Source organism: Bombus affinis, chromosome 4, assembly GCF_024516045.1.
Source record: "Bombus affinis isolate iyBomAffi1 chromosome 4, iyBomAffi1.2, whole genome shotgun sequence".
In the NCBI taxonomy this organism is placed as follows: Eukaryota; Metazoa; Arthropoda; class Insecta; order Hymenoptera; family Apidae; genus Bombus; species Bombus affinis.
In genome coordinates, this window is record NC_066347.1 from 2,473,794 (window position 1) to 2,489,583 (window position 15,790).

General features: G+C 31.6%; 1 protein-coding gene across 1 annotated transcript; it reads left to right on the plus strand.

The window, feature by feature from the left end:
* The first annotated feature begins 2,587 nt into the window (after positions 1–2,587).
* Positions 2,588–14,234, plus strand: LOC126915919 (odorant receptor coreceptor). The gene is made up of 9 exons (XM_050721072.1): positions 2,588–2,757; positions 5,561–5,695; positions 5,923–6,306; positions 6,682–6,936; positions 7,153–7,406; positions 12,625–12,724; positions 12,933–13,037; positions 13,725–13,880; positions 14,102–14,234. Exons 2-9 carry the CDS (start codon positions 5,561–5,563, stop codon positions 14,150–14,152), a joined length of 1,440 nt encoding a protein of 479 aa, XP_050577029.1. The 5' UTR covers positions 2,588–2,757; the 3' UTR covers positions 14,153–14,234.
* The last annotated feature ends 1,556 nt before the right edge of the window (positions 14,235–15,790 follow it).

Below are 15,790 nucleotides of genomic sequence, written 5' to 3' on the forward strand. Positions count from 1 at the left end.
ATTATTCATAGTCTTTTAAAATAATTTCTCTATCATAGCATATATATTTTACCATAATATAAAATACAACATGGTATTATAAAAATCTTACCCTTTGATCAATATTTTAAATAAAATATTTTAAATAAAATATTGTAAGGTGTTGTAAATTACGATATGTAGATTATAATCTTGCAGAAACTCAGTTAAAGTCGTTCTACTTATGTGAAAGAGATGCGACAAATAAAAGTTTTTATTTTTCTGTGTGCTTCTTGAAGGCTACTTCGTCTGAAGGTATTTTAATTAATCATAGCTTTGGTATCACGAGCTTTCTGTGATCACTTGACGTAAATAGTGTCAAGGCTGTTTAAAGTACCTCTATAATAAGCATGTATGAACATCTATAACATACCCTAGATAACTACTCTGAGATTTTCTTCCAGCTTTACAATTGAAGGGACGACGTATGAAAAACACGAAAGAAGACAACGTTCGTGTAAATAATGAATAAAGTAAATTAGAATCTTTATCGTGGAAAGTTTCTTCTAAGATGGAAAGAAATCGTATCAAATATCAATATTAAATGAAAATCAACGTGTCAGTCTTAGCAACTAAGAATTATTTTTTTCATCTTCTAAACTGTATCAAACTGTTTAACCAATTGACTTATAAATCCTAAAAAATGATTGAAAATTGCGTTTTGAAACATGCGTGACAAATAAATATAGAGATATAAGAATATCAGAAGTTGCTTTGTTTTTATATCGTACTATGATGCGAAAGAAACGTTTATTAACAAAAATTACAAATATACTTATTAATTATATATATACATATATAAACTTGAAATATAATATAAATTACTTTGTATGTAGAGACACGACCTAATGAATTTTAAATCAGGTAAACGTAATTTATTGATTGAACTATGATCGTACCACGTTGCGTATTATTTAGAATGCGGGCTGTAAAGCAAATTACTGATGAATGTACTAACATATGTATGTGTAAGTAATTGTAGTCTTCCATTATTTAATATGACGTCTTTACATTGAGAACCGTTAAGCAATAACGCGGATAATCTTTATTAAATAAAAATATTTCTTCGCAAACGTAGAACAAATATAATAAGTTTACCTGATTAAAATATAAAAATATAATTTAATTATTTTATTAAATATTGTTTCTCTCTTACTATATAAATTTTCTGTTTTTCCTGGTACTAGCAGAACTAATTCGATGCAAAAGCTTTGTTATTTAGGAAAATAAAAAATTTATGATATAATCGATTTCACAATACAGTTCGATAGATTCTGTACAAATTTCATTTTTGTACCTTCTAACATTTTTATCTCTGTTATGAATTACGGAAAAATATAGAATAGCGAAAGAATATTAATCTACCACTTAGACTGGTTATTAAATCATCCACTTTTCATCCAAAAGTAATTTTCTTAAACTTCTTTTCCTTAAATATAGATCTAAGAATTATGATGAATTATGATTGACATCTACCATTTATCTGTAATATTTGAATAGGTATCGCGTAAATTAAATTACGAGTTGTTAATTTTGGAAACAGAAAGAACATCTGTGTGAAAATTTAAAAGTTAATATAATGTAATAAGGAAAGAAGATAATTTAAATGCAGAATATACTAGTAAAATACTGATACTAAGGTATATAGAATCTTATAAATAATTTCATTGCGCACGTTGTGAAAGACATTTCCTTTGTATCGATAAAATAAACAGGGTATTCATAGCAAAAATTGCTTCAGTATTCTTCATCGAACTATGCTTTCTTTAAGATGTAACATTTCAATCCTTTCAACTTTATAGTGAAGACGTTGGTACATATTTGTCTAGTAATTTAGTAAACATCTGAAGCGAAGAAAAGAAGAAGAAATACCCAATATATTACAACAGTTCCTTCAATTCTCTTCACGAAGATATGAAATCGCATAAAAATCGGTAGCCTATTAATGTATCAACTTTTAGGAAAAGATATAAAGATATAAATCTTTAGTTCTCTTCATATAATTTACAAAAACATATAAAATATCCAAAATGAGGTACTCGTCTAAATCCTTAACTTTGCTTCTCCTCGTAAAAACTGCATAACATATGAAATTACATAAAAATCAGCAATCTCTACCAGTAAATCAACCTTCAGAGAAATAACTTCCCTAAATTCCAACGATAAACGGATCGATAAAAATCTTGGAAGCAAAGAAGGGACGATTCCATTACAAATCCCAATAATCCGAAGAATCGCTGTGGCGTGTTTTAACTTTCGAGAATATGAGTGTTCAAGACTTTCTTATCGGTCACGGCATATTTCTTCCCATCCTTACTGTAGTTTCCCGAACGGTGGTGGTTGCAGTCGTCGAAATCTGAATAATTGATGCGATTAGAAAGCTCCGTGTCGACGGTACAAGAAACAATATGGCAACGAGCAAGCCGGCAACAAACGTTCTCGGACGTCTGCGCTTCGGTGCCCTGTCGGCGATTGGTCCACGTTTGGTACCCTGCCGACCTGGAGGGGTGTCATCGGCACGACAGGTGGCGGATATCCAGGGGGTGGGAAGAAAAGAAAAAACGAAGAGGAACCCCTGGCTTACCGAGCAGTGACGATCCATCGTGCTGTTCGTGTGTCAGTTTTCGTCGATAAACGTGTGCCCTCCGGCTGCACGCACCGCGTTTCTCTCGGCGAACTCGCGAGGAGTTCGCGTTTTCATCGTGGATTTGAATCGCGTAACAACGTACCCGCCTCAAGGTGAGAGAACATCTGAAAGTTGAACATCGATTTGCGAGTCGATATTTTTGGTGAAAAAGTATTTTTCGTTTTCGTCAATGATTCGAGATGTGGTGTAAAGGCTTCCGAGTATCCTTGATAGAAAAAGGTGGCTGGAAATTGTAGAACCGATGCTAGTTCTGTGATTCAATGTTCTTGCTATCATGATGATATAAAAGGATCGAATCGAGAAGTGATTTGATCGGAATTTTTCGAAACATTTGTTAGCTCTATCGTAAAATTGATGTCATCGGGTCGAGATATAATATGAAGGTTTCTAAATATTCTTGATGGAGGGTAGTTGTATGATTGATGTTAGTTCTGTGATTTGATGTTCTCGCTATCGTGATGATATCATGAAATTGAATGGAGATGTGATTTGATTTAGATTTATTAAAATATTCATTAGTTCTATTATTAAATTAAATGGACTAAGAATTAAATTTGGTTGAAGATTTTTTTAGATATTTGTTAGTTTTTCGAAGGACAAACTTGCTTGTGTAAAAAATAAGGGACGAGATTAGGTAACTTTAATGCTCGATCCGGCATTCGATGTTCTTGGTACAACCATTGCCTGGAATTAAGTTCAAGGATGATTTAAAGATTCTCATAATATCGATGCATTTTAGCCATCTTCATAAAAATTACGTAACAATATTTCGAACGTCGAAATAGATTTTCTAAGGAATTAGTAAAGTAATTTTATTATGAAGCTCAAAGTTCCAAAATTACTGATAATCTTTGAAACCGTGCAGCAATATCACGAAATTAATGTCTTAAAGTAACTGCCCGTTTTATGTATAACAGTAAAATATTTAAAATCGTTTATGAGCAAGAATCGATGAAACGTGCTGTTGTTTGCATGTATTTTCGAAATCGCATTATTTATGGTTTATGTAGTTTACGGTGAATCTACGCGTGGTTTTAGGAAAGTTATTGGCATTACAAAACATAGTCATTTATGGCTACCGTAGTTGTGAGGTAAACTTTATTACAACTTGTTGAGAGATGGATCTCATGAAATATTGTTTATAGGCGTTTCACTATATTCGCAGCGAATTTCCAACGAATAAAACTCCTTGCAAATTATCCAAACTTATGTTTAATGTTATTTATCTAGTTTAAAAAAAGCACGTAGGAATATTAGCATATTTGATACTTATCTATATTATTGATACTGATACTGATGTTCGAAATTTCTACAAAATGGTTACATCGTTCAAACTTTATAATAAATTAGGCTTTTTACACGATTCTTTGCTTCGAAATCATTACACGTTTCTTCACAAGCAGAAACGTCGAATAAGATTGCAAAGATAAAAAATTCTCTTCGATCAACGTGTCTTTAAACAATTTATATCTACAGGCACAGAAAAAGGTATTCCATATAAAAGAAACTTAACCAATATTGGAAGTAATGTAGATTTGTAATCGAGTAAAATATTAACGTGCTTATTAGAATTGTAGTTGACAAATGTAGGAAGTTTTGGAAGTTGGACCTAGTTTATTGGCGTTTTTATAGTTAAATACGTGTAATTTTTTAGACAAACTGAATATTTTGTGGAATATAATTTGGAAGCATATAACGATGGAATATTTAAGTACTTCTTTTATATTTTATGTAGGATTTTTATCATTTGCTTGTTCTATCCTTTTAGTATTCAAAGAAGAGCCACAAACTTTGCGCTTCTATTATAGGCTATAACTCCATAACAGACCACGAAAGTTATCATCAATACGATGACAGATGTGAAATTAAACGCGCAAACGCGCCCATGAATAATGCCTCAAGGGTACAAACCACGATACTCATCAACTATTAAACTATACGTACTTACAAGTCTCTCGCGTATACTCATTATACGAACATTAAATATAATACGCAATTAATGTGAATTATCATGTTTATCGCTTTAAATTTATATTGAAAAAATAAACTTGGAAATACGTCTCGTTAATGTCATTATCTGCGCGATATATTATGTTGTTCGAAAAGTGTCTTTCTTTTACAGACACGTCTTTTACAACGATGCATCTTTATACAAACATGAAACCTAATCTATCAAACGTTGTGATCTTTATCTTGATAGAACACAATGAATCATACGTAATTCGATAAAAAAATATAAAAAGAAAAATGTTGTGCATCCATTATTTCCTTATAAAACGAAAGAAACTTATCGGACGACTTAATACATATGATTGGATAAAACTTTTAGGGGTGTATGAGAAAGTTTGAATGAATATCTATTACAAATTTAGTACTCGATAACCTTTAAACAACGAACGGAAGTAATGAAGACCTAGAGCACCTGCATTGACTTTACCCTAATGTCTACAATGACAAATGTTTAGAATATTATAGAACATAACTTCCCAATCAATTTACTTCATATGAATTTACATAGTCTCTCATAGCTTAATTTTTATACGTGTCTTATCTACAATTTTAAGTAACAAAGATATGATGATTATCACATAACAGATAAATTCAATTTAATCTTCATAATTCTTTTAGATTATGTTCGTTTCCTTTGAAACAAAATATTTCTAAAATGTTATGTTTAAATATTTTAAAAAGTCAGCACAATGGTTTAATATAGTCAAGTAAGATGGAAATAATTAATTAGAATTAGAGGTCCAATGCAAATTAAATGAAATTAATCCAATGAAATTAAAACAAAGTATGCTATACAAAGTATACTACTGATACTAGAAATAGTTCTTTCCATATAATATACTTTCGATGGAATATAACTAAGTCCTTGCAAACTTTTTGCTTCAGATGATGAAGTTCAAGCAACAGGGGCTAGTCGCGGACTTGATGCCCAACATAAGACTGATGAAAGCTACTGGGCATTTCATGTTCAATTATTATACCGACAATTCTACGAAAACTATACACAGAATCTTCGCTATTGTACGTAAAATCGCATTAACTTAACAAAATTATTTATAGATAACTATTTTATATACATCTAATTAATAATTTATACGTCTCTAATCGTTCTATTGTCAAATCGCTATAAAGAAATTTGTATTCGAGAAGAAGCTTAAAATAATAGAAAAGTTTTTTAAATAGAGAAAAAGAAGAAAAAGCAGAAAATTCAAATAAAAAGAAATTAATCAAAACCATGTTACCAAAAGGTACACCTGATCTTGATGCTGATGCAGTTTGGGTTCTGTGGTATAAACCTAATTTTTGAGAAGGAGGACGTGGACGATCTTACGGCGAACACAATCACGATGCTGTTCTTCACGCACAGCGTGGTCAAGGTCGTTTATTTCGCAGTTAGGAGCAAACTATTCTACAGAACCCTTGGCATTTGGAACAATCCGAATAGCCATCCTCTGTTCGCCGAGAGCAATTCACGTTACCATCAGGTGGCCGTGAGGAAGATGAGAATACTCTTGCTGGCTGTCCTAGTAACCACGATGCTGTCGGCCATTTCTTGGACCAGCATTACGTTCATCGGTGACTCCGTAAAGAAAGTTATCGATCCTATCACGAATGAGACCACCTACGTCGAGGTATCGTAATTATTTGTTTACTTTAATATAGCGCTATTTATTTCTTTGTTAAACAAGTAAGAAAATTGGTATAGTAACGTTCTGGAATTTTTTCAACGATCGTTTGCTTTGGCGTTTGTAAAAATGATAAACGATAAATAATATTAAAGATTAGTAATTCGTATAGTGTGGGAGTTAGTGATTCAAATAGATGATAAAAAATAAAAATGACAATGTTAAAATGTTTCATTTAATATACGATGGCCTAAGTTTACCTCTATCTTCCTGTAAATTAACATGGCTATTAACGACCCCCATATGCAGCAGAAAAATTTAATTCGAAAGAAGAAAAGATTAATTTTAAAATGTTAATTGCAAACATATTCTTTCATCCAGATACCAAGGTTGATGTTGCGCTCTTGGTACCCGTACAATGCCAGCCACGGGATGGCTCACATCTTGACGTTGATATTCCAATTTTACTGGCTGGTGTTTTGCATGGCAGACGCAAATCTTCTGGATGTACTCTTTTGCTCGTGGCTCCTCTTTGCTTGCGAACAAATTCAACATCTGAAGAACATTATGAAACCTTTGATGGAATTCAGTGCCACGCTGGACACTGTCGTGCCAAACAGCGGGGACCTGTTTAAAGTAAGCTGAAATTTTATCTGTCAAATATAACATAATCTCTACTTACGTTAAATAGAATTTTTTATTATCTATATAATTTTTGTTGTCAAATTTATGTAATGTAAATATTTGTACAATGAAACTAAGAGATTCGTAAGAACTGGAGCTGATTAATTTGATTTTTGAGAGGCTCGTGTCCCGATCGCAGCTTCCAATGTCCATTTGTTTCCTATTCAGGCTGGCAGTGCAGAACAGCCGAGAGATCATGACCCACTACCACCAACCACACCAACAGCACCGGGCGAGAACATGTTAGACATGGATCTTCGGGGAATATACAGCAACAGAACAGATTTTACGGCCACCTTTCGACCAACTGCTGGAATGACTTTTAACGGGAGTGTCGGACCGAATGGATTGACAAAGAAACAAGAAATGCTAGTACGCAGTGCCATCAAATACTGGGTTGAGAGGCACAAACATATTGTAAGGTAAGTACGTCATATTTTCTTCAGCGTGTAACGCTTTCCAGAGTATATTTGATTTTTATCATCTTTATGTTCATATGTATTATTTATAGGTATCGTATTTGTTTTACTTGTTTTGTAATAAAATTTCGTTATATACGTGACATTTTTTAAACCACATATGTACATAATACTGATGGAATTTGCATATAGTTTATATAATAATCGTTGCCCTTTCGTATTTTGCCGAAAATATACGTGAAAAAAATTAAAACTAAAGTCTTCAATCCGTGTTATAATAAACAACATATTCGCTGGAAACGCCACAGAATCCACTATAATTAATCGCTGATCGCAAGGATCGTTCGTGTAACAAAGACTACGTTGAACGCTTAAATAGAAAAAGACTCTACCGAAGGACAGATATTTTGTGAAAATTGGACCGCATAGTTTAGAATTCGATGATTTAACTGGGAACTTCCATAGTAACAATTAATTCTAACTTTACACGTATAAGAATTATGAATTTCTTTAGCCATAGGAAATAATTTTCCCATTTATTAGAAACTGCATTTTTATTATTATCAAATTCTGTTATACGGGGAAAAGGGAGTTTATCATCGAGAAATAATCTAAAATCATTGGCAATGGCAAATTCCGAAACAATAGACCCATTTCTCGCGGTTGAAAATAAAATTTCCATGATGAAGTTAAATTGCAGCACGTCGCAATTTCAAAGTTCGTCAACGTCTTGACTACTCCGGTATAACCCAGTTTCCCATTTCGATTCTCATCTCGACTTCGTTTCTACACGGAAACGTAATCTACGTCGACAATGAGAGAACCTTTCACATTCGCGATCCTAACAATGAGAGACTTCCATTAGGATAATAATCCCCGTGCCAGGTGAATAAGTAAATTCGCGCGATTTCGTTACCATCTACACTTTTCAACTGCTGTCAGCTTGCTAAATTTTTCTATTAAACCGTTTCTCGTGAAAAGCGATGAAAATAACTCAACGTTTAATCAACATAAAAAAAAGAGTTAGAAGGTTTATCCAGTTTGGAATTCCTTGGAATTTTTTAATAAAAGCGATTCAGTAAGAATAAAATAGTTCTAGATGTTGCTATGGGACGAGTTTTACGTTTCTGTAACGTTCAAATCCATTTATTATTGAAATATGCAGTGGAAATCTTTGTTTAAAGTTCGTAAAGGACGAACGATGAAAAATTCTTTACGTTGACTTTATGGGGGCAGCTTTTTAATTAAGGAAGTGATTTCAAATTAACGAAGACTTTTCGCATAATGTTTGGAATTGCATTACTTATTCAACGACAATGGGAAGAATTAAATTGCATAGCGTAATCCTAATTGACCGAAAGTTTCGGAATAAATTACCATTACTTGCTAAATTTTGATGGGAACTTGTACTGAAATAAAAAGCAGACAACCAGACAAAGCAGTTAAACAAATATAATTTATAATAGAATTTAGAATTTTAACTGATCTTTCAACGAATTCTAAATTAAATATTAAAAATAATTATTAGCCATTCGTGGACAAGAAAAACTGAAATACGTACACGGTTGAAATATATTATGTTCAATCAAATTTACGATAAGATAAAAAGGGAGATATTTTTGAAATAGTACGTACATGAGTTTTGCGTTAGAAAATTAAAAAAGAAATTTTATTATTTTTTAAAATAAAAAAAATTAACAAAGAGAAATATAAAAAGAAAAGTTAAAAAAGAAACGCATTGTTGAAAAATTCTATATATTTCGAATTTGAATTAACGTACGTCCAGGTTCGGAATTTTCAAACGTATGTTTCGCATCTACTCTACCCTCAGTGAATAATTCAGAAAAGGCAAAGAAATTTTCCCCCGGTTGTATGTGCGAATGTAAAATCAATATTCTGTTTACTCGGGGTTTTATATTGGCTGCAGCAATCTTAGTTGGAAACAAATACATTCGTTATACGTGGAACGCGTTTATTCATCGGCAAACAAAGGTATTTTTTAATAAAAGTGTTTCCTATTGCTTTTGAAATTCAGTGGAATTTATACGATTCGATTGTAATTTGGAAAAAAGTATGAGGCAAAAAAGGATCGAAATTCAAGCAATGTTCGCATTGCGTTAGTTTCGTGCGACAATGAACTTATATAGTTAATCGAACGTATAATTCGAATGTTTTGTAGAACAATTCGCTCTTCAACAGCCAGGTAATTTCTTCCATTCGGTTAATTTTACGTGTCAAGAAGTTTTAGTGGCCAACTAAATTTGATCACATTGCGTAAACTCGTAATTTCTTTAACGTCGTGACTTATTACGAACATAAATTTTTATATAAATTTTCCTACTTTTTATACTGAATTCTAAAGCTTGAGACTCTTTTACGAAGAAAAAATAATATCTTGTATATTTTACGTATAATGAAAAATGAACTGGAAATTATTTTTTACGATAAGTTACCCATTTTAACATGCATGATTTTGTCCCATCAAACATGCAGCACTTTATGGGACATACGCTTTATTATTTTATTTATTATTTTCAACTTGAAATTCAGTGGTAGTGTCTTATTTCAAAAAATGTTTTTCACTGTTCTATTTTGATCATATTTTCATATATATTTTCACAGTTATTATTTCTATATGTTTTGACAATCACACGACTTTCAAATGGTCGAAAACAAAATAAGTAAAGAGTTAGCAAAAAGATTGAAGAGATCCATCTGAATAGATAGAACTATTGACGACTAAAGAACAAAGCATATGCCAAAAAGATCAAATTGAAGGGAACACGAAGAAATATGGAAGGAGGAAAATAAGTGTCTGTCCATAAAAAGTAAATAAAATCTCAAAAAAGCGCCGCCGTAAATTTCTAAAATTCCTAAAAAAAATTATACAAATTGGTCAAATTTTGGGAGTTCAAATAACAGTGTTAAAGTAATAAATAACGAATCTGTGAAATCAAGGAATAAGAGTCGTAATTAGTTACAAGAAGATTCGAATTGCCAGTCAAAACCCAGAAAAAATATCGCGTACAAGAAGAAAACGTGTTTCCCGGTTCTTAGTATGCGACGAACTTTGAAAACGAAGAAGAAACGTGAAACGACGATCGCGCCGCATCCAAGAAAATTTTCAAAGAAGACGAAGGAACGGAACTACGTTCTATGTATATAGGTTGTTCGACGGTGCAGAAACAGAGGGGATGCGTGTATTCCCACGGTGGTGAAGTATTTATTCTAAGAGAGCGCGATATTGACCGCAACTGGGGACGTAGCAAGCGGACTGGACAATTTATTGGACAATTCAGGGGTTGTACGTTGGTCGCGTTCACGTGTGCACCAGTATACGTGTCTGACACGTGTGTGTACACGTTTCGTTGCTTGACGGTGCACAGAATGCAGAATGTGTTCGATGTTTGCCCTTCGACCACCACGCGAATCCTTGCTCTGCTTTGTTACAGAAAAATACACGAAAACCTGTTGCCTACGTCTGATATTTCGATGCATTAGCCTGATCAATTACCGTCCCTTTTATACGTTAATGTTCGAAAGTGATTTTGCTTGTTAGTTGCCCTTTTCAGGGATTTTTTAAAGCGAAGCGGAAGTGGACTTTTTCGCTTCTGCAGCATGGAAGCATTTTTATTGAAATTTATAATGAAAGGAATATTAAGGTCACGCGAGAAAAATATAATAACTCTATCTTTATATGCCTTATTATTTGATGTAAAATTCGTAGGTTTAGGCAAAAAAATGCCACATAAAAAAGATATCTTACCTTTTAAAAATAAATCTAAGAAGTTTTGTACAGAATAAGATTTTTAATGTTAAATTAAATAAATTTAATGTTAAATTTAATGTTAATGTTTAATGCTAAAATATTCAAGAATAGATTAAGCAATATACTTTCAATTTCTAAATCAAATAAAATAAAAAAAGGAAATAATTTAAACGATACAAAGCTAGTTGACAGTATTTTATAAAAGTTTTATTAAAGACAATATTTACATTAAATTTGAAAGTTGTTTCCCCTATAAAAGGCAGAAAGTATGTCTTATAATAATAATGTATATGCTTATAATAATTCATATTAATATTACGTTAAAGAAATAGAGACATCGAATACCCTAGCGGATAGATAACTACACTAAAGTAGAAAGGATCTTGTTTTTCATTTTTTTCAAAGAACTTTCCTTCGGGCAGCAAGACGGTATAAATAATTGTAAGAAAGTGACAGGTAAGGTACTTAAGCGGAAGATTAAAGGATTCTTCATGGAAAGAAATTAAGGGTGGATGAAGGATTTCTGCGTTAAATTGGAAATTTCCAAGGAAATCAAGTAAAACAATGCAAAAAGGAAAGAATCATTTCTTCGTCAATTTCAAGTTTGATAGAAGTTCTGATGAAAATAAATGAACACGGATAAATATAAAGTAGACGGAAAATGGACCAGCTAAGAAACAAATACGAGAAAGAATGCATCCAATAAGAAAATAACGAATCGAAGAACCGTCAAACACCTTATTCTTCCCCTTTAAAGCACTTGAAAGTATTGATCATTCAACTTGGATACAGCTAACTTGACGATACGTTGGTGAAATGCATTATTTAAACAGCAAAGGGGAGATGTGGAATCAAAGAGAAAAGAAAAAAAGGAAGAGTGACAAAGAAGACGAGAGAGAAAAAGAGCAAAAGCGAGAAAGAGAGAGAGAACTTGTCCAATCATAAACTGTAACCAACTGGTTAAATGCATTCATCCAGTGAACTAGGTCGAATTAAAACTTTGTTGTGTGGTAGTCACGGGCTTACGAACAGATTGGGTTTGGTACATTTCAAGGGTCTCAGCTCTTTTAGCATTTAACGAGGACTACAAGCTTACAATGTATGCAAACAAACATTGAAATGTAATATAAAATGATAATAATGCAAAGTTCACTTAAACAAATTTGGCAATTAATACAGTTTATTATTTGGCACAATTTAATATCTACATTACGTTTACGGTATATTTATGTACTTAATAATTTTAATAATATTATGTAATTGGATGTTCAAAAGCTTAAAGATAAATTCCCTGCTTTTTGGAAGATAGAAGTTATTACAAAAAATTATATTGTATATTATTATGAAAAATTCCGTATCGTTATAAAAGGAAATGATAATTTTATATTTATGATGCAAATGGATAGATCTGTTTATTATTCAAATTACTTTAACGTTGTCATTATTTTCTAGACTCGTAACCGCAATTGGAGACGCTTATGGTGTTGCTCTGCTGCTACATATGTTAATTACCACCATCACATTAACTTTACTTGCCTACCAAGCAACAAAGGTAATATGAAGAGTTTAACAGAAATACTTTTAACTTTTCTCCGCATAAAACATAAGCATAATATAAAGCATAAATAGCGTAAATATAAAATACAATAAAATATAGCGTAAAATTAGAGGAGTCTATTTATTAGAAGAGGAAAAGATATTCGGCTAATCTATCTCCATTTCCAGTGATAAAAAAAATAAAACTTTGATTTATCTTTCAGATAAATGCAGTGGATACATACGCAGCTTCGGTAATAGGTTACTTGTTATACTCCCTAGGGCAGGTCTTCATGCTGTGCATATTTGGAAACCGTCTCATCGAGGAGGTACATATAATTATCCGTATAAATATTAATCGACTATGTATTCCAGCACAAAGGGATGCAAATTTTAATCGAGTCCCGATTTCTCCAGTTTCCAACGTACTTTTACGAAGATTAATAAAAAATTTACGTGGAATCGTTCGTATCACGTGTTACGAATTTGGAATTTACGATTCTAGAATTTTCGAGACATATACATATATTAAAATTAATAAAAAATATCAAATCATTCTCATGATATATATGTTACGAGTTCGATCATATTTCTGCGTAGGTCGTATATTTCGAAATAATTCTAATTACGAGCAAATGGAACATTGTTCGTATTCGTACATCGTATATTTATTATATTTCCCTTTATTTTATTTTCCAAGTGATTTCCATTCGATACGTTGATTCTAAAATATCGTAAATCAAGTTTTAATACGTTATTAATAGATCGTGGACGTTTATGCATTTACGTGAAATTTGAATAAGTAGAAATGTAAAAGATGTTTACGATATACAAAGATACAAATTGTGCACAGTGAAATACCACTGTTAATATTTACAAGACGAAACGAATCTCTCTATAAGTTTCGTTCCTTTAGTGTCGTGAAGTATGAGTATACATAAATATCAACAATCTAGTCATCGATATTAAGAAAAGCCGTATTTCGCATCTACCTACATTTTTTGTATTATACACAGAGTTCATCAGTGATGGAAGCCGCTTACTCTTGTCATTGGTACGATGGATCAGAAGAGGCCAAAACTTTCGTGCAAATCGTTTGCCAGCAGTGCCAAAAAGCGATGTCGATTTCAGGGGCGAAGTTCTTCACCGTCTCTTTGGATCTCTTTGCCTCGGTAATATAAATATCAACTTCGCTTAAATTTCTCCCGACATCAATTTTGTCACTCGTCCGCTTTGAACAATACATTTTAATTCGGAGTAAGAACCTCGCAGTAAAATTCTGTTTGAACTAACTTTAACAATTTTAACTTCTGAAAAGGTTTGACTTCGGTTTAAACTCGCTTGAATATTTTGGTTGTAAGGTTTCATTAAATAAAAACAACTAATTCTCCAGGTACTGGGAGCTATGGTCACCTACTTCATGGTGTTGGTGCAATTGAAGTGAACGCAGGAGATTATCTATTTTATGATGGAACGTAGAAACTGGAATATTGGAGAAAATGGATTATTAAAATTATCTGACAAGAGTCTTGTTCTCCGTCTTTTAGAGTACTATTTTCTATCGGATTTTCGTATAGATGAATTCAGCTGGAAACTGTGACTAAACGACAATGTAGGATTATAAACTTCAGTGAAGAGTATCCTTCGTCTCTACTCAATTTTCAGGTGTAAGGGAAATCCAATGCCTCGTAATAGTATATCAGCCATACTTATTTATGTTCTCGTGGAAAATGAAAATTGTTTAAATACGAAAGATATCCATAGTATGTAAGATAAATATAAAACGCAGCTATAATAATTATCATCCAATAATATTACATATATATTGATCGAAAGTAATAGGAAAAGAACTAGGCCACGAGAGAAATACGAAATACTTGATCGCATAGTTCCAAAGTTCTAATTAGAAGACTGGAAGATGGAATTCAAATGAAAGAAAAAATTGAAGAAGAACGAGAATATATACATACATAGAATCTAATAATTATTTATATCATTCGTCATCATTAATTCTTCTATTTCTTAAACTAACATCTAATATGATTTTAATTACACTACATTTTAATAAGCATTTTCTAATTTTTAAATTCTTACAATATGTACAGTGCCTTAACAATACACATCATTCAAATTTTAACAAAGAAAGACAAAGATTGTCAAAAAATTTACGCCTGAAATAATAATTCGCTCAGCTAAGAAGAATGAAGAATATAAACTTTTGAGAAATTAACGCGAGTTTTTGGTATTTTTATATAACGTAAATATAATACATATATATATGTATTTATGTAATTTCTGTTTAGTAACTTTATCTTTCCTTTTAAAGTGGGTGAACATATATACAATCTTGTTTGGTATTTCAAAAGGATTCATTCTTGATCAATGAAGATGCAAGAAGGAAAATATTAAAAAAAAAAAACATATTTTTTACCAATGTTAGTACGTAATTTTAAGATGGAAACTAAAACATAATATCTATAAGCAATGATCAAATTAATCTTAAGTAAGTTGCACTCAATGCCTAAGAATAACATCGAACGGGAAATATTACGCTGATAATAATCTTGTACAATATACTGTAATGTAATTGCGAGAGTATATTTTACTGACAAACGATAACGATGCAAGAAACAAAAGTTACTTATTGCTAGTATAATTCTGTATGGTGCAAACGAATTTTTGTACAAACATAAAAAATATACTATCCGTGTCAAACGATAATCAAAATTTGCATCTTCATTTTCTGAAGTAAATTTATGAAAATAACAAAATAATTTTATTGACGTGTAAATAGGCACATTAATACTATGAGTAATACAATGAACTTGTTATCTCTTATTTTGAAATTATTTCTGATATAGCAATTCTTTTCAAATATACATATAGTAGCTGTTATTTAATTTTAAACATTACATCTTCAAATTATCACATTTGTTGAAATCTGTTAAAAGTTCTTATGAAAATATATAATTACGATTTGTGAATTGTTTAAAGTTATCAATTTGTTTATTGAATATAAAAAAATGCACTCAGCGATATACCAAAAAATAATGTTTTGAATATTTCGAATATTTCAAATATT